The sequence below is a fragment of the Festucalex cinctus genome, chromosome 1, assembly GCF_051991245.1.
Source record: "Festucalex cinctus isolate MCC-2025b chromosome 1, RoL_Fcin_1.0, whole genome shotgun sequence".
Lineage (NCBI taxonomy): Eukaryota > Metazoa > Chordata > Actinopteri > Syngnathiformes > Syngnathidae > Festucalex > Festucalex cinctus.
In genome coordinates, this window is record NC_135411.1 from 44633775 (window position 1) to 44658423 (window position 24649).

General features: G+C 37.6%; 1 protein-coding gene across 3 annotated transcripts in view; it reads right to left on the reverse strand.

Moving 5' to 3' along the window:
- The window catches only part of LOC144030621 (solute carrier family 12 member 7-like), a 30879-nt gene extending 11191 nt beyond the window's left edge, over nt 1–19688 (reverse strand). For 2 of the 3 annotated variants that reach the window (XM_077537076.1, XM_077537068.1), the window contains exons 1-18: nt 19564–19688; nt 18954–19115; nt 13916–14004; nt 13467–13592; nt 9536–9682; nt 6279–6333; nt 5889–6019; nt 5684–5817; nt 5495–5599; nt 4282–4493; nt 4030–4197; nt 3857–3955; nt 3475–3532; nt 3143–3317; nt 1988–2106; nt 1510–1608; nt 1291–1410; nt 833–937 (exon numbers count right to left, since the gene is read on the reverse strand). In XM_077537076.1, the coding sequence (XP_077393202.1) occupies nt 833–937; nt 1291–1410; nt 1510–1608; nt 1988–2106; nt 3143–3317; nt 3475–3532; nt 3857–3955; nt 4030–4197; nt 4282–4493; nt 5495–5599; nt 5684–5817; nt 5889–6019; nt 6279–6333; nt 9536–9682; nt 13467–13592; nt 13916–14004; nt 18954–19098 (2087 nt within the window). In that variant the 5' untranslated portion in view covers nt 19099–19115; nt 19564–19688. Of the gene's footprint in view, nt 1–832; nt 938–1290; nt 1411–1509; nt 1609–1987; nt 2107–3142; nt 3318–3474; nt 3533–3856; nt 3956–4029; nt 4198–4281; nt 4494–5494; nt 5600–5683; nt 5818–5888; nt 6038–6278; nt 6334–9535; nt 9683–13466; nt 13593–13915; nt 14005–18953; nt 19116–19563 lie in introns of those variants that run through there. The other variant, XM_077537085.1, reaches the window with a different exon arrangement.
- Between the last annotated feature and the right edge of the window lie 4961 nt (nt 19689–24649).

Here is a 24649-nt window from a genome sequence, read left to right on the forward strand (position 1 = left end):
TTAAATAACTTTTTTTATTTAGTGTTCATTTTCTTTAACACGTTCAGGATTTTTGGATTTAATCAACGAGTTTTGGGGGAAAAAAAAAAACCGATACTCAATCTCCAGTTCAAATAGAAGATGAAAAACTATATTTAGTGAAACAACTTGTATATTTATTCTACAGTCTCATCCCTGCCATAGAGCAAATCCAAGTCTAATTGAAACCCATTGGAGGAAAAAAGTAAACTATAAATTTATAAGAAAAGGTTGATAATAAAAATAATGTGTAATGTTTACATGTTTACATCTCTGACGTCCGGAAGTTAACGTTACTTGTTCTAATTGATGAAAGAGTTCTTTTATTTAATGCAAATAAAATGGTTTTCAGACTTTTGACGAGTCAAAAAAACATAAAAACAAAACAAAAAAACAAAACAAAGGTTATTATTTTGTGATTGGTTGGACGAGGGCGCGAAGGCGGAACTTCCGCCTTCCAGCGCAAAGCCTTTCCGTATCCACTCCCACGGCAAGCAAGGAAGGAAAAACTAGCTTTAATCTGCTTATTTATCTATTTATTCATTTATTTATTTATTCATTCACTCGCCTACTTATTAATTTACTGATATAAAATTTACGCACTTCAAAATGTTAGCTTTGTTCTTGTTCTGTTACCTTATTCTTCACTTCATGTTTCATGTACAGCACTTTGTATATACAGCAATGCCTGTTCTTAAAGCGCTTAATAAATAAAGTTGAGTATTGATGATTTCTATAATTATGACGTGATAGTGGTGGTATTAAGTGATGGATAAAGCAAGCGCATGGCCACCCTCCGCAACATAGGACTCACCTCCAGTTTTTGGTGTGTGGCGGTGCTTCCTCAAGATGTGTTAGGGCGTAACGTGCTGCATTTAAAGACAACCCTCGGAGACCATCTCCCCACTCCTTCTCTGCCCTGTGCACAAATTGTTTCATGTCAAGGTTACAGTTTATGTTCAGTCTCGATGTTGGTGCGTTGAGAAAAATCTTTGGAGCATGAGTTGGGACTTGTTATTCCTTTGAGGCCTTTAAATATAGTAACACTATTGTTTTGTATTGTTGGAGCAATACGCAGTACTAATTTTGTGGTAGACATAAGGATGTTTCATAAACAGATGTTCCTGTTTCCACATTTAAAAAAAAAAAAAAAAAAAAAAAAAAAAAAAAAAAAACAGCTTCATAGTTGTACGACAGGAAGTTCCATGGGGACAAATAACTATAACAGAAACTTTAACAAGGGTCAATCTGACCTGAAGACCTTTCACTCACCCTCTGTACTCAATGTACTTGTAGATGCAGCCAGCTATCATCATGGCAACCAGGGCATAGTACCATGAGGAGATAAACATGAGAGACAAACACAGACTCATCCCTAAGAAAGACAACGTCCTAGGAGGCACAAGAAAAAGAAGAAAAAAAGTTTGGAGTTATAATTGAATAATTTGTGAAACACGAGGACTAATGGGAGAAGTAACGAAACGTCCTCACCAGTGATAGAATTTGAAGCGAGGTCTCCAGTTGGGGGTTCGAAGCAAAGTTTGGACAGCACAGGCCAGATTTACAAACAGATAGCACATAAGAAAAAACCTGTGGATATGCAGTGACACGTTAAGAAAGAGATATGATGAGAAAAAGCAAAATACAGCACAGTTCAGAAACACAACAAATGATGACAAACATACTTCTCAATTACTGAAGACAGATGTGAACACTGACCGCAAAACAAGTAGCAAGTGAAGATGGAATACATTCAGATTGTGGATTGCCCACAAAAACCGCCACAGTCCAAATAAATCTTCTAATGCTCACTTTTGAAAGACACTACCTGAGGTATTCATTTATCACTGGAGCATGATCATCAATGTAAATATTTGATACAGCTCATGTATTTGATCTCGCTAAATTGTGCAAGTGGTCACAAAATGCTGACAGTGTGTCTAACAATATCAAAAGGTTTAATACGTACATGGAGAGAATGGGAGCCACAGCATCCAGAGAGGCAATGAGTATTCCTATTTCGCAGATACCAACTGTCAGCAACAGAGCCCAAGTGGGCTCGCCATTGGCTTTACCATGTCCAAAAATCTAAGAAAGGCAAGGAAATGAGAGAGGATGTTCATGGAAAAGTCATCATGAAAAGAAAAGAATAATAACTAGGATTATTCTGCAGTCATAGTAAAATGTGTCTTCAATTTAGGACAGGGGTCTGCAACCTGCGGCTCCTCTTTCACTCATCTGTTGTGTTCTCTGTGACTTCAGAAAATGAATAACAAGTATTTAATTTTAAACTTCTTTGTTCATTTTTCAATAACTTTAAATTTAAAGATTATTATTTATTATGCCTGAGATTCCTCATAGATGACAACTTGCAATCATGTGTGAAAATGGTGACATATACACTGTACAGTCCTGATGTGCTGATGCTGAGTGCTGTGGTTCATGAAGAAAAACCACATTAACATGTAAATTAATATTACATTATATTTTCCATTTTTCTGTGAAATAGTCTGTTAATTCAAGTTGGCAGTCAACAGCATTCTCCACACACAATAAAATGATGGAACACAGAAGAAGACCGCATTTTTGATTTGCTGCAGGTGGATAATTCAAGTTTGGCTTTAATTTCATGAATATGAAAACTGAAATGAAATATGAAAACTGAAATTTCAAAGTAAGCTTCATCCAACCATGCGACTTTTCTCAGAGTTCAAAATGTTTTTGTTTCATGCAGAAATCTGTTGCGTTCCCTGCAGCAGTTCTTTAATTTAATAAATGCCTCACACTACAAGTTTTTATACATACAGATAAGATGATATGCTGTATGCAGTTGTTATCCTCACTTTAGATGTCAAAAGGGTTTTGTAGCTCCCGTTTTTTTGTTTGTTTTTTACCCCGTAGTAGTGCCGACCCCTGCACTTTAGGACAACTTCCAACCATCCATTTTCTATTCTGCTTATCCTAGTAGGTCATCTGAAGCCTATCCCAGCTGATTAAAGGTGAGAGGTGGGGTACACCCTGAACTGGCCGCCTGCATTTACAGTGGCGTTTGCATAACTCGCAAGATGCATTGCAGGCAGCCGTTTAAATCCAAACTTTGTGCCACGTGAGCGCACACGCTAACCTGTAAGAACGGAATGATCCCATCACGAGCGATGGCCTGAAGCAGCCTGGGGGCTCCGGTCAGGCTTTGAAGCCCCGCCCCACAACAGGAAAAGAATGATCCAATCACAATAAGCCAAGGTGATGGCCAGGCCAGAATTCCAATTACTGGGTTATTCTTGACCGACTCCCCAAACCTGGAACAAACACAACCAAGGTTATGTTATGCCTCTGAACAAAACATAAATAAGTCAGTCAGTATCAAGATCATTTGCAATGTAATCACTTGTAATTTGAACATAAATGTTGTACATCTGTCTGTTAAACAAACAGGCCTATAAGGGAACGACTTACTTGTCCCTCAGCACAACTCCCTCTATACATGCTCCGAACAATAGCACACAGGAGAGGTCTGATATTGAAATTAAGATGAAAAGCTTGGTAATACAATGTATATGCAGTGCATATGATGTATATCCTCATCAGAAGGACACAGCTGTGACATGATAATACAACATTAAAATCAAAATATCACATTAATCCTTCAGGTCTCTCACATTAAAATATAAATATAGTAGCGTTAACCCCACATTCAAAAACTTAATAAAATAAACCAAATAAACCTGAAATTATGAGAACATGACTATAATGACCCAAATACAAACATTTTTTGAAAACATAATTAATGTTTGGGGTTGAAATGTTGACTTTTCCAGTATTAAACTGTGGAGGATACAGAAGAAAGATGTGGTGACAATAGCCATTATAGTTCCAATTGGTATTGACCTCTGGGCATCCCTTAGATCACCAGATCTGTTTGAGCCAGCCATTATACCTGGAATTAAAAAGCACAAAAAAATCACTTTTAATTGCACATCTTCCACGTTTGTGCAATATCACAGTCTTCACCTGTAACTGAGGGGAAATATATTCCCACCAGCAGCGTGAAGTAGGTCGCAATGTCATTGAAGACGTAGGGTTTATATATATCACCGGATGTGTCTTGAGCTGGTATGGAATTCTGTTTTTTCTTTTCAATTACCGTATGAGCTGGACCATAGTCACCCCAAAGGTTGTCTGATTCACAACAAGGCAAGAACATAACAATCAATCTTTAATGGAAATCTGACAATTAAGCATTTGAAATGTCATATTTCTCACCTTTCAGAACTCCACTCCGGAGCCCGGGAATAGCTGGTATCTCTGTAACGTTGTTCAGACTGAAATAGTCATCGCAGGTGGCGTTGAGATGTTTGCTGTTACAGAAAAGTTTCCAGAGATCGGTGGTCAAAGTCTGGTTGTCCACGATCTCAGTCTTGGCGCACACTTCAAACTTGTCATTCTTCAGAGAACGGTTCCCCAGAAGACACACACTAAACCAACAACAGCCGACACAAGTCACTAGTTAGACATTGGACTGTGACACTGGCTGGTAGATGCACAGTCAATGACATACTTGCGTTCAGTTAATCATATTGTGTTTTTAAACTTGCATAATACCGGTAAGGGATCACAATGGAAATAAGCCCACGGCTTGAATGTGTTTTTATCTCTTTGGCAGAAGTTGTGTCGATGTACTGTATGTTTGTAAACATGCTTTGTTGTCAATACATATTTCAATCAATCAATCAACATGAGAACATAAAAATATAGATTTACAGTTAAGATATGACATAAAAAGGTAACTGTTTCTTCATGGTTGTTTCTTGACCCAAGCTCTGCACAGTTTGTTATAATTATACAGACAAATTTGAATTTTTTTATTTTATTTTTTATTTTATTTTATTTTTTTTTATTTGATCTGCTAAAGCAAATGCAAGACCTTTTTGCGATCGAAATAAAAGACCTCTACCAAATCAAATATAATGTATACAATAGAACAGTAGGAAAGTATAAAACACATTTTTTTTTTACTTTAAATTACCTGCCAAATTACGGTAAGTACCTTTCATAACTACCATATATTTTGCTATTTGCGACCTAAAATGACGATTTAACAGAAAACAACAATACAAGTACCTTAGAAAAAGAGCTCTTAGCTCCTCAGATTTTTAAATACATTGAATTAAATTGAATTTGTTCAGATGATCCCCACAAGATTAAAAACAAAAACAAAAAAACACCAACAAATACATACACAGGTACATATACAGTACATACAGAATGTATAGTGCATTTATAACACTGTGGATGGCCAAAAGGAAAAAGAAGTATGATGTGTAATTCTCTTTGTTTTATGTTTACAGTCTGAAAGTAAACTCTCAGGCTCGTAACTCAAAACCCTGTAATTTGGATTGTATCTTAAGGCACCACTGCAGAAGAAACGGTGTTGCTAAATAACAAACGAGGCAGGCTTATTTGCCCGCTTACTCACGTAAACTCTGGTGGTCCAATGAGCGTCTTGATGACTCCCGCATATGTGGCCATGATGGAGAGCATGACACAGGCCAAAAACACCAGGGCCAGTTTGTTCACATACCTGCACGCAAGAGGGCAAAATATATATGAGGTGAATATGTCCATGAGGGTTTGTGCGCGTATATGTGTCACTGTGGATACATACTTTACCCCGACAAACACAATAAGTGCCATCAAAAGCAGGCAACAAGTTCCGTAGACACGAATATTGTTGAGCGCAGCTGTTCCTTCATTTTCTATCGTAGCCTCAAACAATGTTGCTGTCGGAACAATGTATGTCTGGCAACGGAAAGGTTTGTTAGAGATCAACAGTCAAAGTCTTGCTTGGAACGGTCACTGTGGCTACATACCAGCAGAATCTCGATGGTGCCGAGTATGTACAAGGATCCAGCGAAGGTGGTCCCCAGGTAGAAACACAGACCAACTGCTCCACCAAACTCTGGTCCCAGTGATCTGGAGATCATGTAGTACGAGCCGCCCGCTTTAGAGAAACTTTAACCTGGTTAGATTTCAGCAAACTCAAAAGACTTTGTTTTGCATTGTAGACCATTAAAAAAAACTTTGTAAAACAAATATTATTAAGTATGTCACAGATCGAATGGCTTATTAAGCATAATCATTTAGTTCAAGGCTGTATGCATTCAATTGATTACATTAGGAAACATTGCTACTATTTTTCTGTTAGAGCAATATTGGTAAATTTCTGTAAAAACTGTGGAGGAAAAATGACAGTTATTTACCTGGGACAACTCCATTTGTTGCTATGGCGCTCATTGATATTGCTGTGAGCAATGTCTGCAAGGAAAATAAAACACGGTTAGGTTGACTGGGAATCAAGCCTATATGTCAAATGTATGGAAGGGATCATTTCTACTTCCTCTGGGGAAAAAATAAATCTGTGGATGGATCAATGGATTACATTCACCCGTCAAGGTTCTACTGTATTAAAAATGTTTATCTAATTTTTACTAAAATCATGCAAACATCCATCCATCCATCCATCCATCCATCCATTTTCTTGACCGCTTATTCCTCACAAGGGTCGCGGGGGCTGCTGGCGCCTATCTCAGCTGGCTCTGGGCAGTAGGCGGGGGACACCCTGGACTGGTTGCCAGCCAATCGCAGGGCACACAGAGACGAACAACCATCCGCACTCACACGCACACCTAGGGACAATTCGGAGCGCCCAATTAACCTGCCATGCATGTCTTTGGAATGTGGGAGGAGACCGGAGTACCCGGAGAAGACCCACGCGGGCACGGGGAGAACATGCAAACTCCACCCAGGAAGGTCCGAGCCTGGACTCGAACCGGAGACCTCAGAACTGGTAAGCGGACGTGCTAACCACTCGACTACCGTGCCGCCCATCATGCAAACAGTCATATTATATACACCAGAACTTCTAAAACTGCCATTTATTACTGGCCAGGTGTAATAGATAAATTCTCGCTGGGGGCCTGACCATAATTTTGTTGACGTTTCCTTGGCCAATTAAATTTCATCTAATCTATAGAGGCTTTTTGATTGATTCCCCAATTTAAAAAACAAGTATTGTGAAAGCTGAGCGAAGAATGTGGGGCCGTTACACTTGTAATTTTCCATTCATCTTTTCAGATTCCCAAGAAAGGGCACAAAGATGCATTTTTGCTGTATGTAAGAATCTTATTGTCATGTCTGGGGTCACGCCAGGGTTAAGTTTGAGTTCAAGACCTGTTAAGTTGGGTTCAAGACGGTGAGGACAAGTGTCTGTTATGTACTGATGTAACAAGTGTCTGTTTAGAAATGATGTAACTAGCGTCTAGTTTCAACTGGTTTTAGGCTATGTGATGTTATGTGATGTCAAGGGCTATGTGATGTCAAGAATCTTTAATCCCTTTACCTGGTCAACAGCCAATCAGATAATTCCATGTCAGTCCTGTTACCCACATGTCTAGCCATAACCAATCAGATCGATTCCTTGTCTATAGCCTCCTGAGAAGTTTGTGTCTTTATCGGATTAGTACTTCTGTTACCTCTGTTCCTGTGTGCAGCTCTCGTTGTTTCTTGCATCTCGATGTGAATAAATAGTTAAAATCTTATTTGTGTCTGCACTTTGGGATCCAACCTTCAGCTCATGACACTTATTGCCTGACCTCCATTATCACTTATGTTGACACTTACATTATAACCAAATAAACTAATATTTTAGCAGTACTGTATCAAACTTTCATGTGGAGTATTACTTTAATTGGCAGGTTTCCATTACTTATCAAGGGTGGGAGGAATAATTCGTTCATAGATTAATTGATATTGTACTATACACATGTAAACAATTCTGAATCAATTAATAAAGTACATGTCTAATAATTATAATAATTATTAATTAAGAACACAACACTGGAGGGGGGAAAAAAAGCGGAATTCAGAAATGAAGCTTCAATCGGACAGTCATTGTAATTAAATTGTGAGATATGTTCCCAAAATGTTCCCACCATTACTAAACATGACGTCATCATGTGCAGCTTTGTTTTATAAATGTGTGCAAGGGAAAGATTGGTGCCCTCTATTTTTGCATTTCTGGTATGTTGCAACCAGTATGAATATTCCCACTGTTGCGCCAAAAACCACTGTGACCTGTCACACCATTATCTTGAAAATCATACAGAACAAAATAATGACACATAGCCCGTGGGTCCAAAAGCCACAGTGGAATTTTTTGTCACAATTTAGTGACTTTACAATGGTCTCGAGTGGAAGAATTTATTGTATTATTTTTTTCATATATATATATATATATATATATATATATATATTAGGGGTGTTAAAAAATCGATTCGGCGATATATCGCGATACTACATCGCGCGATTCTCGAATCGATTCAATAATCGGCAGAATCGATTTTTTTTTTTTTTTTTTTTTTTTTTTTTTTTTTTAGGATTCACACCTTGAGCATGGAAGAATGTTATATGAACGGCACATTAAGCCTTAATATTTTTATTTTAATGCTGTTCAAACATGAAACAGATTACAACCTCTATAAGACTGAAATTTCAGATAAATAAATAATACATTTTCATATAAATCTTACACTCTACAAGCTTACTGATTAGTATTTTCTAAATATGAATGAAAAAAAATCGCAACAATCGACTTATAAATTCGTATCGGGATTAATCGGTATCGAATCGTGACCATTCGTATCGGGATTAATCGGTATCGAATCGAATCGTGACCTGTGAATCGTGATACGAATCGAATCGTCAGGTACTAGGCAATTCACACCCCTAATATATATATATATATATATATATATATATATATATATATATATATATATATATATATATATATATATATATATATATATATATATATATATATACATATATATATACACATGTGTGTGTGTGTGTGTATATACATATATATTTTTTTTTCTGGAGAAAATAAAAAAGTAAACTAGTTTGTTCATTTACGCATAATCCAGTGAACAACATACAGTTTGTCGATCTGATACTGGACCACAAACTTTTCTCCCCGCTCGCGTACTTTTGAGCAATTCAGAGCTGGTCACATCTGATATCCGATTATTATCATTATAGAATGAACTCATACAATTGTGGGCCTCGTTTTCAGTCAGAAATTGAGTAACAGCTTCCTTCTGATTCGAAAGTCTTATGCATCGGCATCTATCATCCATACAATCAAATAAATACAAAGCAATGCATTGACGTGATCATTAGCCCATCGTATCGTATGGCTAAAGCATGTGAGTGGATAAACATTGGAGGCTGTGGAGTGCAGATTGTTCACATCACATGAGAACAATCATCTCTTTCTCCAGCTTCCTACAGCTACTGTCATACTCATCGAAGTAAATGAAAAGAACTGCATGCTTAGTCTCCTAAACGCTAAACAGCTTAGGCCGCAAAATGGTAATTAATCGCATAACATTTCAGTTTCTTGACACACCAACACCATCATTCTGGTTGCTTGATGAAGTTTCCATTTACTCACACAAATGCAGCACATGGACACAATGGCGAAGGAGCCAAGGATTCCCGCTGTCCCGACAATCCAGGTGAGACGCAAGAAAAGGATCACACCCAGAATGTTCTGCAGGCAGGGCAGATACACCCCAATAAACGTTCCCATTTGGGGGACCTTGAGAAGAAAGAGAAATGGGTGAGACCAAACAAAATGGACATTTTAATACACAATTTTCCAACTTCAGTGTACTCTCTGGCTCACTTCTCACCGTGTGCGTCTGCCTGTCCATCTATCTGTTTATTTTCAAACATTCAGATTGGACATTGGTAGATGAATCTCAGACACCTGATTGACATCATAGCTTTTCTGCAGATTTGGGTTTTGTCTTTGAATAATACATTACACTGTATTAGTTAGAGGTGTACGTGACGTGGCACAGCGATGTCTACGGGTAAAATGAAGCAGTTGTGAAGCTGAGAGAAAATGGGTTGAACTAAATCAAGGGACTTGCACAAACATTAACTATAGTCAATATAGCCAATTGAAATATTATGAGAAATAAATAAAGAAAATACTTTGAAAGACATCAGCAACAACCTAACAAGGGCAGAGGCAAGGTCATAAAAAATGAAAAATACACAGACGCTACACTCGAAAATGAAAAGCACGCTGGAAATGGGTGAAAAGTGCAGATGTTAGCCCCCAAAATCCAAAGACAAAATGTTATTAACTGATGAGACAAATATTAATCTTTACAAATTGATGGACAGGCTAAAGCTTGAAGATCTCAAACATACAGGCTCATCTTTGAAACACAGGTGAGATGGCTGTGGCTCTCATTGACGTAACAAATTATTTCAGCAAAAAAAATAAGCGATATTAAATAATAATGAAGTATTTTAATGCGGATGATTACATTGTCAGTGAGCCGTCTGTGCTTTACCATGTTGAATAGGAATGAGGAATTTCAAACTGAATTCCCCCTTTTAACACTGGCAAGTAAGAAATGAATCAAGCATTCCACCCCTAAAACAAATTTTCTGCTCAGGAATGTACGCAATTAATTAGAATTTTTCATTTACTACTTTTCCCCCTTTGTTTTTTAAAGACATTAATACATAACGTAAGGCATCAATAATGCTCTTCAAAGATGATTTTTGCTGATTTTTTTTCTCTTTTGATTTGATTTTGATTTTTAATGAACATATAAACAAGCAAACAGCAGAAAAAAAAGAAAACCCCAATAAAATCATCAATCAATCATACTTTACATGTTCAAAAGGGAGTAGGAAGAAATTAAAAACTTATCTAGTCCTACCCCTTTTACTTTATATATTTAAACTTATTTCATTATTAATACAATACTAATGTACTATTTGGGTTAAATAAATAAAATGTATAAACCTGGTTATACATACACAAGTGCACTTAGACATGCGTGCATTTGCCAAAAACATGCATTTGTCAAGTTTCACACAATCAAGTATAGGGGTGTGAATTGCCTAGTACCTGACGATTCGATTCGTATCACGATTCACAGGTCACGATTCGATTCGATACCGATTAATCCCGATACGAATGGTCACGATTCGATACCGATTAATCCCGATACGAATTTATAAGTCGATTGTTGCGATTTTTTTCCATTCAAATTTAGAAAATACTATCAGTAAATTTGTACATGTACACTGTAAGATTTGTATGAATATATTTATCTAAAACTTGAGGCTTATAACCGTGAGCCACTGTACACAAACAGTTTGCAATCTGTTTCACATTTGAACAGCATTAAAATAAAAATTTTAAGGCTTAATGTGCCGTTCATATAACATTCTTCCATGCTCAAGGTGTGAATCCTAAAAAAAAAAAAAAAAAAAAAAAAAAAAAAAAAAAAAAAAAATTATTAGTAGTATTTTATTGAATCGATTCGAGAATCGCGCGATGTGGTATCGCGATATATCGCCGAATCGATTTTTTTTAACACCCCTAATCAAGTAGTTCATAGTTGTCCTGATATGATAATTGGAGTCGACCACATGATTTTCAAGTGAAATAAAGATCAGTTTTTTTCATTTTCTTTATCTCTAGTCAAGCATAAAATATGAATAAAAAAATAAATAATAATAATAATAATAATAATAATAATAAAATATTTTCCCTGCTTATTTGAACCACTGCTGACTTATAGCCAAATAAAAAAGTCGTACTGGGATCAGGATGCTTTTATTCGAAAACAAAAAAATAATAATAAGATAATTAAGACAATTTGGATGTGCTGTTTTTGTCTTCATAATGCATTGCCGTAGTATTGGATCGACACTCTGTCTTGACACTTTATGACTCAAAATCGGACTTGGGTGCAAAAAAAAAAAAAAAAAATGTGATTGGGACATCTCTCGAAATACTAAAGGACAGAGTACTGTAAAACAATCAAATGTTCTGCCTGCAATTCATATGTTTATTGTTGTAAGCATTAAGGGACCATGTTTGACGGAATTTTATTCTGCCAAAGATTGCATTTGGCATTTGCTTTCAAAATAAATAAATAAAATCGGCCGGGCCCTACTTTTCTGTAAAACAACATTCATGTTTCCTAAAATTGTAAACTATGTTGCAAAACTGTTCCTAAACTTGGTTATACTACTACTACTACTACTACTACTAATAATAATAATAATAATAATAATAATAATAATAATGATAAAAAGCTAAACTGCTTATTAAGAAATGCATTCCCAGCACAATATGATGCAACTATATGGACATTGGTGTAATTTATATAAAACTATTAAATATACATAAACAATATTTATACACAACGTCGCTTTCCCTTCCGAGTATGCAGTATTACATGAACCCTTCCATTTCAATAACTCATGAAACGGCACAAATGCTACATTATTTGTAAGATGCGCAAACACCTCTACTTGGTGAATGGAAAAAAAACAAAAAAAACATGTACATACCATTTTTCGAGTAGTCAAAATAATGCTGTTGTGCATTTTCTCCATGGCTTTCAGTTGTTTGTCAACATGCTGCAAGTGCCCTGATGTCGACTTCCAAATGTCCCACATCTCCTGTTTTATAATTGAGCTCTCCCTTGACTTCCTTTCCTGCAGTCGATTTGCATTGCTCTGTCCTATTTTTTTAGTACCAAGCCCAAGACTACCAAAGAAAGAGCAATCTTATCACTCGGGAGGCGGGATTTAGGAAATCATCATCAAGACCACTTAACAAAGCAGCTCTTCAGAGTTTTACAGCCTTTCATCCAACCACGTGTGATAATCTGCACAGGGGCTGTTTATGAAAATGGAATTAAACAAGTCCCGCCTGTTCCAGTATATTATTTATACTGTATATATTTTACTGTATACCTTCCAGGAGAAGGATAATGTGGTTTTCGAATTTCCAGCTAATGATGAGAATGGTAACGAGCAGGGGTCTTAACAGAATAAAAATGCATTTACAATAATCCCCTTTTTACCTGCATTTAGACACGGCACATACAGTATCAGCAGTGCCAAAAATGAAAAGGGAAATGAAGAGATTGGTTCCGTCCTACAAAGCAATCGCTACAAGCTCACTGACAAAAATCTGTTTGTCTCTATCTCCAACATGCCCCCAAAACCTTTTTGACATTAGGTGGATTATTTGTTTTATATAGACAACTACTTGTATTTGATCCGATGTGCCACTGTTTTTATTTTTATTTTTTCTGAAAATGTGATACTAGGAAACAAATTCAACCAATGCCCCTAAGCATCTGATCAAATCTTCAAAGCAACTTTTTGACTGTTATGCAGTGTGTCAAACTCAATCGACTGAGGAAAAAAACAGAGCATCAATGCACAAATTAAAAGGTGTTTTTGCTAAAAGAGACGCGTGACTCAGATGCCCAACCCAACTAAAGAAGCAACTTTTCCACCGTGAGTTATCAGGTTAGATTCAAATTTCATACCATGATGGCGACCCTTCTAACCCCATCTTCCGCCTCCTCGTGTTCCCGAACACCTTGGGTGAGGTTGGTATAGTTGGCTAGCTTGTTGAGAAGAGATGACACCATAGGGTTGCTGTCCATTTCTTCCTTCAAAGGACCATAGAAGAAAATGGCTATTACAAACCATGTTCCATATATTCGTCACAGAGAATCACACATACAAACATGACAGGCTTCAGCTACAGGTTTGGGTTTTGCTGGCCCTTAATTGTGCAACTCAATTGGAAGTACAGTACAATGAAGCGGACTACCTTCTCAACAACAAGCAGAGGTCTGTGCTTATGCAAGTTAGTGCTTTAAGTTCTAACATAATATTTGTGTTATTCTGTGACAGACGTCATGTTAGAACGAAACAAATGTCCAATCTTATTTGACTGACCGAATGTGAGAACGTGTTTTTTAAGTCTTACCTCAAACAAGGCCATGTTTTTGCCATCATACTGTTCTATGTCACAGTCAGAGTTGATGAATGGTCGTGACTCCCTTTGAATGTCATCTCCTAAAGGGATTCACAAGCAAGGCACGTGTCACACAATGGATGCAAATGAATGAAACAACAGTATGAGCAGATTAAAAAAATAAATCAAAATACAGTGGAGCCTTAAAAATGATTTAATATCTTTCGTGACCACACTCGCATGTTAAAACTTGATTCCAGCTCCACAACCAATAATCTGTGGGGTCGGAAATACAATATAAATATACAAATGTAAAAAAAAACAAAAAACAACAACAACAACAACCAAGAGGTGGCTCATATCAGGGTAATTCATTTTGCGACGTCAGTCTTCATGACATGACGTTCCCCAGGCTGCATTTTGGGGCGGCATGGCTCGGTGGTAGAGTGGTCATCTCCCATCAGTGAGGTTGTGTGTTCGATCTTCACTCCTGGTGAGACACTGAACCCCCTTTGGGCACCCTAATATGGTATAAACTTAAAAAAAAAAAAAAGTGCTTTATAAAAAAAGCAGTCTGTTTAGTGTAGTGTAGTGACTGCAATTGGCTGGCAACCAGTTCAGGGTGTACCCCGCCTACTGCCCAAAGCCGGCTGGGATAGGCTCCAGCACCCCCGCGACCCTTGTGAGGAATATGCAGTCAAGAAAATGATGGATGGATGGATGGATGGAATAGAGCTGTCAAAATTAATAAGTAATCAATTACCAAATTAACTATTTTAATAATTAATTCTTTAGAGCCATTTTTAATTTAAAATGGTCCAAATTCTCGGATTTCCGCATATCAACAGTAATTGTTCACTGATTTCTGTGGTCCTTCATGAAAGAAGACTGATTGCCTTCTGTGCTTCATCAAAACAAGACATTTGCAAACATCTGTTTTTACTTTGGAAACCAATGACCGAACCGGTAACATATTACAACATCAACCCCGCTCCCTTGTTTTTTTTTGTTTTTAAATCTCTATACGGATTAGGGCTGGGTGATATAACCTCAAATCAATATCGCGATAAATTGGGCAGTTTTACCTTGATAATAAATTAACTGCTTGTTGTTGATTTATTGACCAACTGGCACACATTATTTTTAATTAATTATAAAAGGATAAAAATACCTTGTAACATTTCAAGTATAAATATTCAAAATAGCTTGCATGACTTGAGCAATGTCACATTAGAACATGAGAAAAAGGTTACCTCTCTTGTAAACCTTTTTTTTTGTGCAGATAGCTTGCATAAAGTTACTGTAATGCCATGAGCAAAGGCCCATATTTTTGTAAAGGCTGTAATGTCTTTGTGGAGGTAATATTTCTTGTAAAAAAAAAAAAAAAAATCATATAAATAGTGCCATGTGCAAAGAAGGTAGTGTGACTTGTAAACAAAATACATAAAATAAAAAAAATGTCAATGCAACACCTATAAACAACTGCAAATAAAAATGCTTGACGTTTATGCTTGGCAGCCTCTCAGTGTTGTAAATATTGGGAAGCAATATTTTTGCGATGGGCGGCACCGTGGATGACTGTTTAGCACGTCCGCCTCCCAGTTCTGAGGACTTGGGTTCGAGTCCAGACTCCGGCCTTCCTGGGTGGAGTTTGCCTGTTCTCCCTGTGCCTGGGTGGGTCTTCTTCGGGTACTCCGGTCTCTTCCCGCATTCCAAAGACATGCATGGCGGGTTAATTGGGCGCTCCGAATTGTCCCTAGGTGTGCTTGTGAGTGTGGATGGTTGTTCGTCTCTGTGTGCCCTGAAATTGGATAGCAACCAATTCAGGGTGTACCCCGCCTACTGCCCAAAGCCAGCTGGGATAGGCTCCAGCGATCCTTGTGAGGAATAAGCGGTCAAGAAAATGGATGGATGGATATTTTTGTGATATGGTGTACCTCTTGTCGGCTACTTTCATGAGGTGTTTTAACCCCCGTCACTGTCTCTTTAAGACTTAACTCTAGGCTTAGTGTAGGATAGTGTAAACTGTGTATTTCTATTAATGTATGATGTTCAACATCAGCTCTGCAGGGATGCTGCGGGTGGGGGATTCACTGCCCCACTGACAGCTGTTTTTATCTAAGACATTTCTAGAATGTAACAGAATAGTTATTCAACTGTGAAATAAACATCCAGACTGTCTGGAGGCAATAAAAACATTCAAAATTCATCGTGGGCAATGGGCATGACTGTTAGCCAGAATCCCTGGATGTTTGATACGGTACATTATCACGCTAGATCACACTGTTGTCTCCTGATCATGAAATGCCTTGCAGATTCCAAGGCCCTTCATTAGGGCACAGATCAATGAAAGATAAAGTTGATCATTATGCAACTGCTCATTAGAATCACTGTCCAGCTGGGTGCTCTGCTCTTGAAATCTTTGTCGAACTTTTAAATCCCATGGAGGGCTTGTTGTTGATGAAGCCGCTTTTTTTCCCCAATCGTAAATTGTGGATCCTATTCATTCCAGGGCCATGTGGTTAGCTCATCTTCCTCCTGCAGATACTCCAGCTTCCTGTTAGGTTAATGGAAGACTCCGAATTGTCCTTGTCCTCTGAATGTGGGTTAGGGACGGCAGCATCACATGATTCCACACACCATCACTGTTAAGTTTTAGTAACTGGCTGTTATTTAAACCGTTTTATGACAGTTAAAAAGAATGACGCCATGACTGCTGTGAAAATGTCCGATAAAGTTAATGGCAGCCCAACACATTCGCAAAGTGTGCTCAAGAACACTGTAATTATGCAACCTGTGTGGAATAGTCTTGCTTCCAGCTGTTGTAAACATAATACTGGTCAAGGAGTGCGTAATGGAAAATGTGTGCATGTTATTGTTTATACATAGTATCGACATCCTGTCCAATCAGCATTATGGATTTGAGTTCTTTTGTTCACTTCGTGGTGTGCTAAATGTGCTTATCATAAAGTCATGAGGGCTACAGTGCACCTGTCATCACACTTCTGACAGTGTGGGTTGTTGTTGTTTGAAACATTGCTAGTTTGTTGTTGTTGTTTTCCGACAATGACACTAATGATTAGCTTACATCAGCAAAGCATCCTTGTATTAAATCAAGTAAAGTCAATGCGACCACAAGTTGATTCCGTTTCAGATTAGAATAACAACCTTGATGGCAAAGTGTATGACAAACAAGACTATCATGCAAAAATATTAATATAATTATTTGACATTATTTTCATATCAAATTATTGGGAGGAAAAAGACATACCCCCACAATTTCCTTTGGGAAAAAAAAGAAGTCATTTTACTGACATGAGTATATTGAAATATTGGCAGGGTTATCATTCTAACAATTATAATTGATGAGAGTATCATTGTATTTTTGCAATACACCAGAGGGATCTGTGAGCTGAAGAACCAGGATGAGACATTTTTTTTATTTTCACAAGAGCAGACAGCAAAATAAATGGTGTTATTTCTGATATACCACTTGCTCTGTCAATAAGGATTACCTTTGCCATGAATGCCTAAAATTTTAAATAATCAGAAATAACTTTGGAAAATAGGTTTTTAAGCATGGCTATTTTCAGTATAGGAGGCATGTTAACATATAAAATCAAGGCCACATAAAAACAAACAATTTTTTTTTTTTATTATTATCACTAGTGCTGTCGAAGTTAAAGCGTTAACTAATTAGCGGATGTAGGGATGTAACCATATCCAAACATCACGATACGATATTATCATGATATGAAGGTCACGATACGATAAATGGTGTGTGTGTGTGTGTGTGTGTGTGGGGGGGGGGGTGTTCTTGCCGATATTTAAAAAAGGTCACAATATTGTAAAAAAACAAAGCTCATACCAAAAAAAACACAATATTGTGCTTTTGTACATAACAGCAATGCATGTAAACCACCCACAATCTAATAACAATATTGAGGTGCTTACTTGTTAATGCACGCACACATTGAGTTCCTCCACATATTTTGTAAACATAGAAGGCCAAAACATCCCTAATGGAAATTAAATTCCACTAATAAATTAGCCACCAGAGGGTGCTAGAACTGCACAAATGGAAATCAACCTGACTTTTTTTAACAGCTGTGTTCCCTTTAATTGTGAACATGACGATGACGATATTGTGGCAGTTTTAATATCACAGTATCACAATATTGGCCTTATTGTTACATCCCTAAGCGGATGGCTATGTTAAAGGTAGCACAGGTAGTGTTTGAACAATAAAAATAACATGCATTAAAGTGAAGCATTTATGTTTGTGTGTGACATTCAGAATATTTGTTTATGTCAAACTATTGGGGTCATTTATCTCCACTTTAAATTATGCAAGTATTTAACTGATTAGAAAATGAGAAGGATGAGCATGTGCAGTGGATCATAAAAAATATTGATGACATCCTCTTAACATTAAATGCCCCCAAAAAAATGAACGCATAAGAGGTGCATTTTAAATTTGGCGGGCAAAAAAGTTTGATAAAAAGCCTTTTTAATTAAGCGATTAATTGTGATTAATCAAACGTCTAAGATGTGATTAATCTGATTAAAAAATGTAATCGTTTGAAAGCTCAAATTATCACCTTGTAAACCTGTTTCAACTAGTAGCCACTAACCAACTTCTTATAATGGCAGCTAACAAAGTAGATAAATATTCAAACAAGCCTCCGAGTCAAATTTTCCATGTCTTCTTATCTTGTGAAATTATGCTGTGGATGCTTTCATGTCAGCCATATGTAACATTTAAAGTACGTTCACGTACAACACACAATTTTTAAACTCATTGAGATGGCCAGCAGGTTCAAGCAAAGTTGAACATAAGCACATTTCTCTCCAGCATGCCTGCCACAGCATGTGATTGTTTGTGTCAGAACACTGGCTGTCCAAAGCACTGATCTTTCGCCTTTTTGGAAATCCTTTAGCGCCCCCTTGACCCACAACGAAAATGAAAGGCAGATTATGAGCACATGAACGATCATATCTACAAGGCAACATTTTCAGCATTCAGTGTTCTCCAGCTCATAGTTCCTACCTGAATGGGACCCATCAGAGTTATCTTCGTGATCTTCATCCCTAAAAATATTGTTGAGGCTGACAGGTTTGTCACCTCCATTTGCAGCTGTCTTGTTGTTGCCTTCTGCATCGTTCACTGGCACCACAGTGAAGTTGGTGGGCATCTTGGCCCCGCAGTTGCCTGTAGAATTTATGGAGTCGTGTTAAAGAAGACTAAAGATATACAACAATCTTCCCATGATCCAGTGAAATGTGATACTCCAGGATGTTTTTCTTTTGGTTAAGTGTGAACTAATTTTCTCTGCGCTTGAGGGGGTGAACGTCTTCATGCACGTGAGAAAAGCAAAAGTGTATCTACCCCCCCTCCCTCTCTCCTTGTTGTTGTCCCTCCCAGCCCCTTTCCCTCCAATGCTCCCAAAGCAGTGCCCCTCTGTTTAACATATGAACAGAACTGTCTGCAAACATGGAGAGAATCCCGCACTCGCAGCTCCTCCCCCGCCCTCTGTCATACGTCTTCTCGCTCTCACCTTGGTTGAAATTCCACAAGGTAGAGAAAGAATTGACAACAACAAAAGTCAAGGGAAGATCAGCCTCAAACACCACAATAACTTAAAAAAAAAAACACTCACCTAAAAGGATGAATATAGCCGCAACGTATGTTCTTTTCTTGTGTATGTGGTTTTGTTTCCACTTCTCTTCAGGCTGGGTGCGTCTGCCTCGGATTTCCTACGAGTCAACAAAATGGGTGTTACCTTTCCCACAATGCATTATGGGTAGAGCTGAGGTGTTGAAGTTCTGGGTAGAGTGGGGACACACCCTCGCACACTTTGACAGGATATAAAACTTAATAAAAACAAAACAAAACCTTAGACTATATCCAGTGACTTCAGAGTACAATGGGCAGCAAAAAAAAAAAAGGGAGACGCAATGGAAGTATGCATCCAGTTGTTTTCTAATACAACATTAGTTTCTTGGGGAAAATAGCAATGTGACAAAAATAGAGACTTTTAAATGTGTTAGGAACGTTTGTGAATTTATAGTAATATGTATTTGTTTCAGGGATATTAAGAGGTAACAACTCCTTGTGAAAGTATAGGCTAAAAATAGATAATAATTTCAACCTAACCATAAAGGATGACTTTTTTTCTTCTTCTATTACTTCCTGTCAGTCAGTGAGTGTGACAAAATGGAGTTATGCAAGGTCCACTTTTTTTCCATCAAAATGTTACACAATGTAATATCAAATGACCTAATGACTTCTTATGACACATTGTGTTGAGTGTGAGGCATGTAATTCAGGAGAAACTAAACTGTTCAAGCTAGTCATTTTCTTACTGCTTGTTCTCTTTCGCAGGTGATCTCCAACCTATTCCAACTGGCAAGGGGCAGGCGGGGTACACCCAAGAGTGGACGCCAGCCAATCACATGCAGGGCACAGACTCAACAACATTCACACTGATATAGACACCTATTAGCAATTTAGACTCTTAATTTACTTAGCTTTCATGTGTTTAGAATGGGAGTGGAAGTGAAAGAAGACCCACGCGAGTATGAGAAGATGTAAACTCTAAGGTTTGTACCAAAATTCAAATTTCCAACCTCAGAACTGAGGCAGACATGATAAATCCACATGTGCTGCCTTTAGGACAAGTTCAAATAACGATAATTATTTAATGTATACATCAGAAATGTCACTGTTCCTTAGCCGTATTGAATTGTGTTTTGAATTTACGCAATCATGATGAGGTAAGGGTGTCACTGATGGTGTAATGATTTACTCACCTGACTTCTTCGCAGCTAGTGTTGCTTAATCCCATGCAGTGACAATGTCTATATAACTATAATAGGCTGTATGTCTGTGTAAGTGCCCTGAGATTGACCTGCGACCAGTTCAGGATGTCGTCTGGTTTTCATCACCCAAAGCCATTTGGATGGGGCTCAAGTATTATTTTGTAATTTGTGAACTACACTTTCAAACAAATGGATCTTCAGTGAACGTACTAAATGGAACAAATGAGTGTGCAACATACATAAAAAGATGAGGCCTTCTCAAATGAGAGGCGAAACGTCTCCTAAGACAAAAAGAGCAGTCCAGTTGTCCAGTTCAATGCCGTGAGAAAGAAATGACCTTGATGAATGAGAATGCACGAGTAACAGGCCGACGGGCTATTCATGTGTGTTTTAAGGGCTGTGTTGGCCCAAGGGTACCATGTTGGTGACCTGTTGTTTCCTCAGTTTTGGTCTGGATGTGGCATACAAAAGAACCTCTTAAAAAAAAAAAAAAAAAGGGTACCAAGTAAAGTTTGAAAGCTAAGTTTGAAAGAATTTAAAATCTGTCAGCAGTCTCCCAGCTGTAATTCTTCTTCAGCCTTTATCTTTCATTACATATTTGAAATCTTGTTAACTGATGTGAAATTTTCTTTCCCATAGAATACACCGTATTGATACAGTCTGAAGCCTTGACTCCTCTTATGCAGTGTCAGTAGATGGTGCTGTGGATCTGTAAGGGATGCAACATGACTGGAAACTGATGCATCCACTCACTCACTCCCAGGAAGGATTGTTATGTTTGGCAAGCAACAAACAGCGTGAAGGTGATTGGCAAAAGAGTTTGAGAAAATGCCCACTGCCAGATTAATTAATGAAAACAGAGATTCCTAAGCATGAAGACTTTGTGAAAGCAATCACAAGGAAATAATTTGGCACATAATATCAGATCAGGTGCTGTCAAACAGGTATTTCAAACAATAGCATCATTGTTAACTGAATTCAGCGATACGGGTAGCAAACTAAACAAATCTGCTCTGCATGCCTGTTTGTTTGTTTGCATGCACTCATTCTTGGCCAAACTACAAACACTAATAATGGTGCAAGAAAAAAACAAAAAAACATTTGGAATCCATCTATGAATGGAGCTACAAACACTTTCCCACTCAAGCGTCAAAGTGAAAATTAGAAAAAGCTAAAATGAAAATCCCTTGAGCAAACAGAAAAAAGGTCAGTGCTGACGCACGCTGGGAACAGGATGGCCTCCCTCAAGACCATCTTGTTAAGTGACCTAATTCTATTTGTAGAATTCTTACCTGTTTACACACTCCTCTTCCAAATCAGGTAGCTGCACAAACACAGTGGGGTTTCGATTTGGCCAACTTCTTGTGTCATCAAGCAGGATAAATTATAACTACCTGCACTGTGCTGTTTCACCGCAATATTATGGCAAGATGGGGGCACTTTCACTTCTGTCAACGGGTTGAATTAGTGACATGTTTAACGCATTATAGGCAGATTGGATTTTCCTAGTGTAGTAGGGTTTATGATATGTAGAAATATGTAATGTGTCCCGCTGAAATAAACTATTTTCCTAAAGCTGATACCACTAGTAAAGACCACCAGATATTTTGCAAAGTTAAATACTGTACATATCTATCACTGACTAGTACGGTAGAACTATTCCAATTCCCTTTGACATGTGCCGTCTAGTTAAGCTCCAGCTCACCAGTGACCCCATAGCGCTGTAAGAGACTAATGACTGGGCTACTTCTGCCATTGAATAGTAGCAACAGAAATAATAGCATTCATCATAATGTCACAAAACAAGTCAATGGATAAAATTAAATAAGTTTTTTTTTTAATTTTTTTAATTTTTTATATGATGTATATACAATGTTTCTTTGTATGGAATCCATCAGCACCTTAAACACACAGGTGAGTTTGTTTATTCTCCCCCGGACGCCCTCTCTCAGTTGTACAAAAAAATATAGGCCTCAAAACTGGTGTGTCAAAGGTCCTTTGAATAAGAACATATAAATAGCTCATACTGTGTTTTATAAAGCATAATGTGTATTAATACTAGAAAAAAAAGTCCAGTAATTGCTGTGTAAATTCAGCAGACTGCAAGTGACTGAAGGGCACCATGGCCGCTTGGCCGGCCGTCTGCTTACTATTTTTATCAAATGTGGAAAATTTTGATGGCAAATCTGCAAAGAGAGGGCTAAGCGATGAGGGTGGAGTGTAAGGAGAGAGTTTGTGAATTTTGTGAGTCTGCGGGATGCAGTGACCCTCTGCCACACTCTGTTGGCACTGGTTCGGTGTATGTGGTTACCAACAAAACAGGACTACGGGAGACTTGCCAAAGCATGAATTGACGTTTGGATCAGTATGAGTGTGAGTGTGTCTTTAGTACATGGGAGGTATAGAGTGTTGCTGAAGTAAAATGGCTAGGGCATGTGTTCGAAAGGCTTTTGAGCTACTAAAATTAATTGTACAGCTAATATATCACATACAAACATATATATATATATATATATATATATATATATATATATATATATATATATATATATATATAAAATGCACTGCTTAAAAAAAGAGGCAACACTGACACCTAATCTCTTGACATGCTCGTAAAAAAACAAAAAAAAAAAACCTAATATTAAACAGTCTAAACAGGTAAATACAACATTCACTGATCTCAAATGGACCTTGGTTCAATGGAATACCGTTTTATGACATTTGAGTTTGGAGTATCTTCCAATTCAAATTTGGACCATGAGAAAGTAAACTGAAAAGGTTATAAATAAATTTCATCCGACAGAAAACCCAGCTGAGGGATATGATTACCATGTTTCGCAACCATAACACAGCTGCTATGTTTAAAAAAAAAAAAGAAAAAGAAAAGAAACATTGTCCAAATGTATAAGTGGTGGAGGACTGAGGGAACCACATGACCAACTACTCACACACAACACGCACACACCCCCACGCATACACACAAAAATACCTGTACGCAGATAGTCCACAAACATGGTGTGTGTCCACCTAAGAGTTGACTGCCTTAGGAGCCAATTTAATAGCGTGAGAATGATTGTACCAGTCATGTATAGATAGTACTTCACAGTTACACATGCAAAAAAAAAAAAAAAAGTGCACACGCACACACGCCCTTTGGTGTGTGTCAGGCATGTCCAGCTGTGCTCAAATTTCAAACATATAACAACACCCCTGTAATTGCTATGTTCAATCAAAATGGTTTTATAGCTATAACTGGCAGTGGTAACACAGGAGTGTGTTGTTAAATTTACACAAAATAACAGCCAGGACTATGTCTTCAAATGCTATGAAAAGACCCCTTAGATTTCATTGCCTTTAAATCTTGCGGGTTGAGTGCTCGAGGCCTGTAACTAACAATATTTAAGGGAATGACATGACGGGTAAAGCTGATGTGATTACAAAATATAGTTACGTTTGGTTTGTGGGCAAGTATTTTGAAGGCTTTGGCCCTGGCATAGAATTACTGATGTGTTCAATGTATGGGGCGGTTTGCTAAGTAGCATGACTCGCAAACTCAAAGACATCAGGTTATAAAGAGCTAAGTTCAAACATCAAATCAAAGTCAAGGAGGTGAGGTTCCTTTCTTGTCAAGAAGCCTAGAATTTCATCATGGCACCCAGCTTCCTAACCGTTTACACTTACAGACATTAATTATTAGCATTTGCAATCACTACATTAAAAATAAAATTTGCTTGAGTGTAGAGTGTATGCTGGTAAACATGTACTATTTAATTTTCTATATACATTTCTTGTAGCATACAGATATTTCCATACAAGGAAAAACTCACATTTAAAACTCAAAACTCAAACATTTAATCATAAATAAGCTGCCAGTGTCATAAGTTCAGCCCTCTGTAAAGGGAAGAGGTGGAGGAGGTTTTGTAG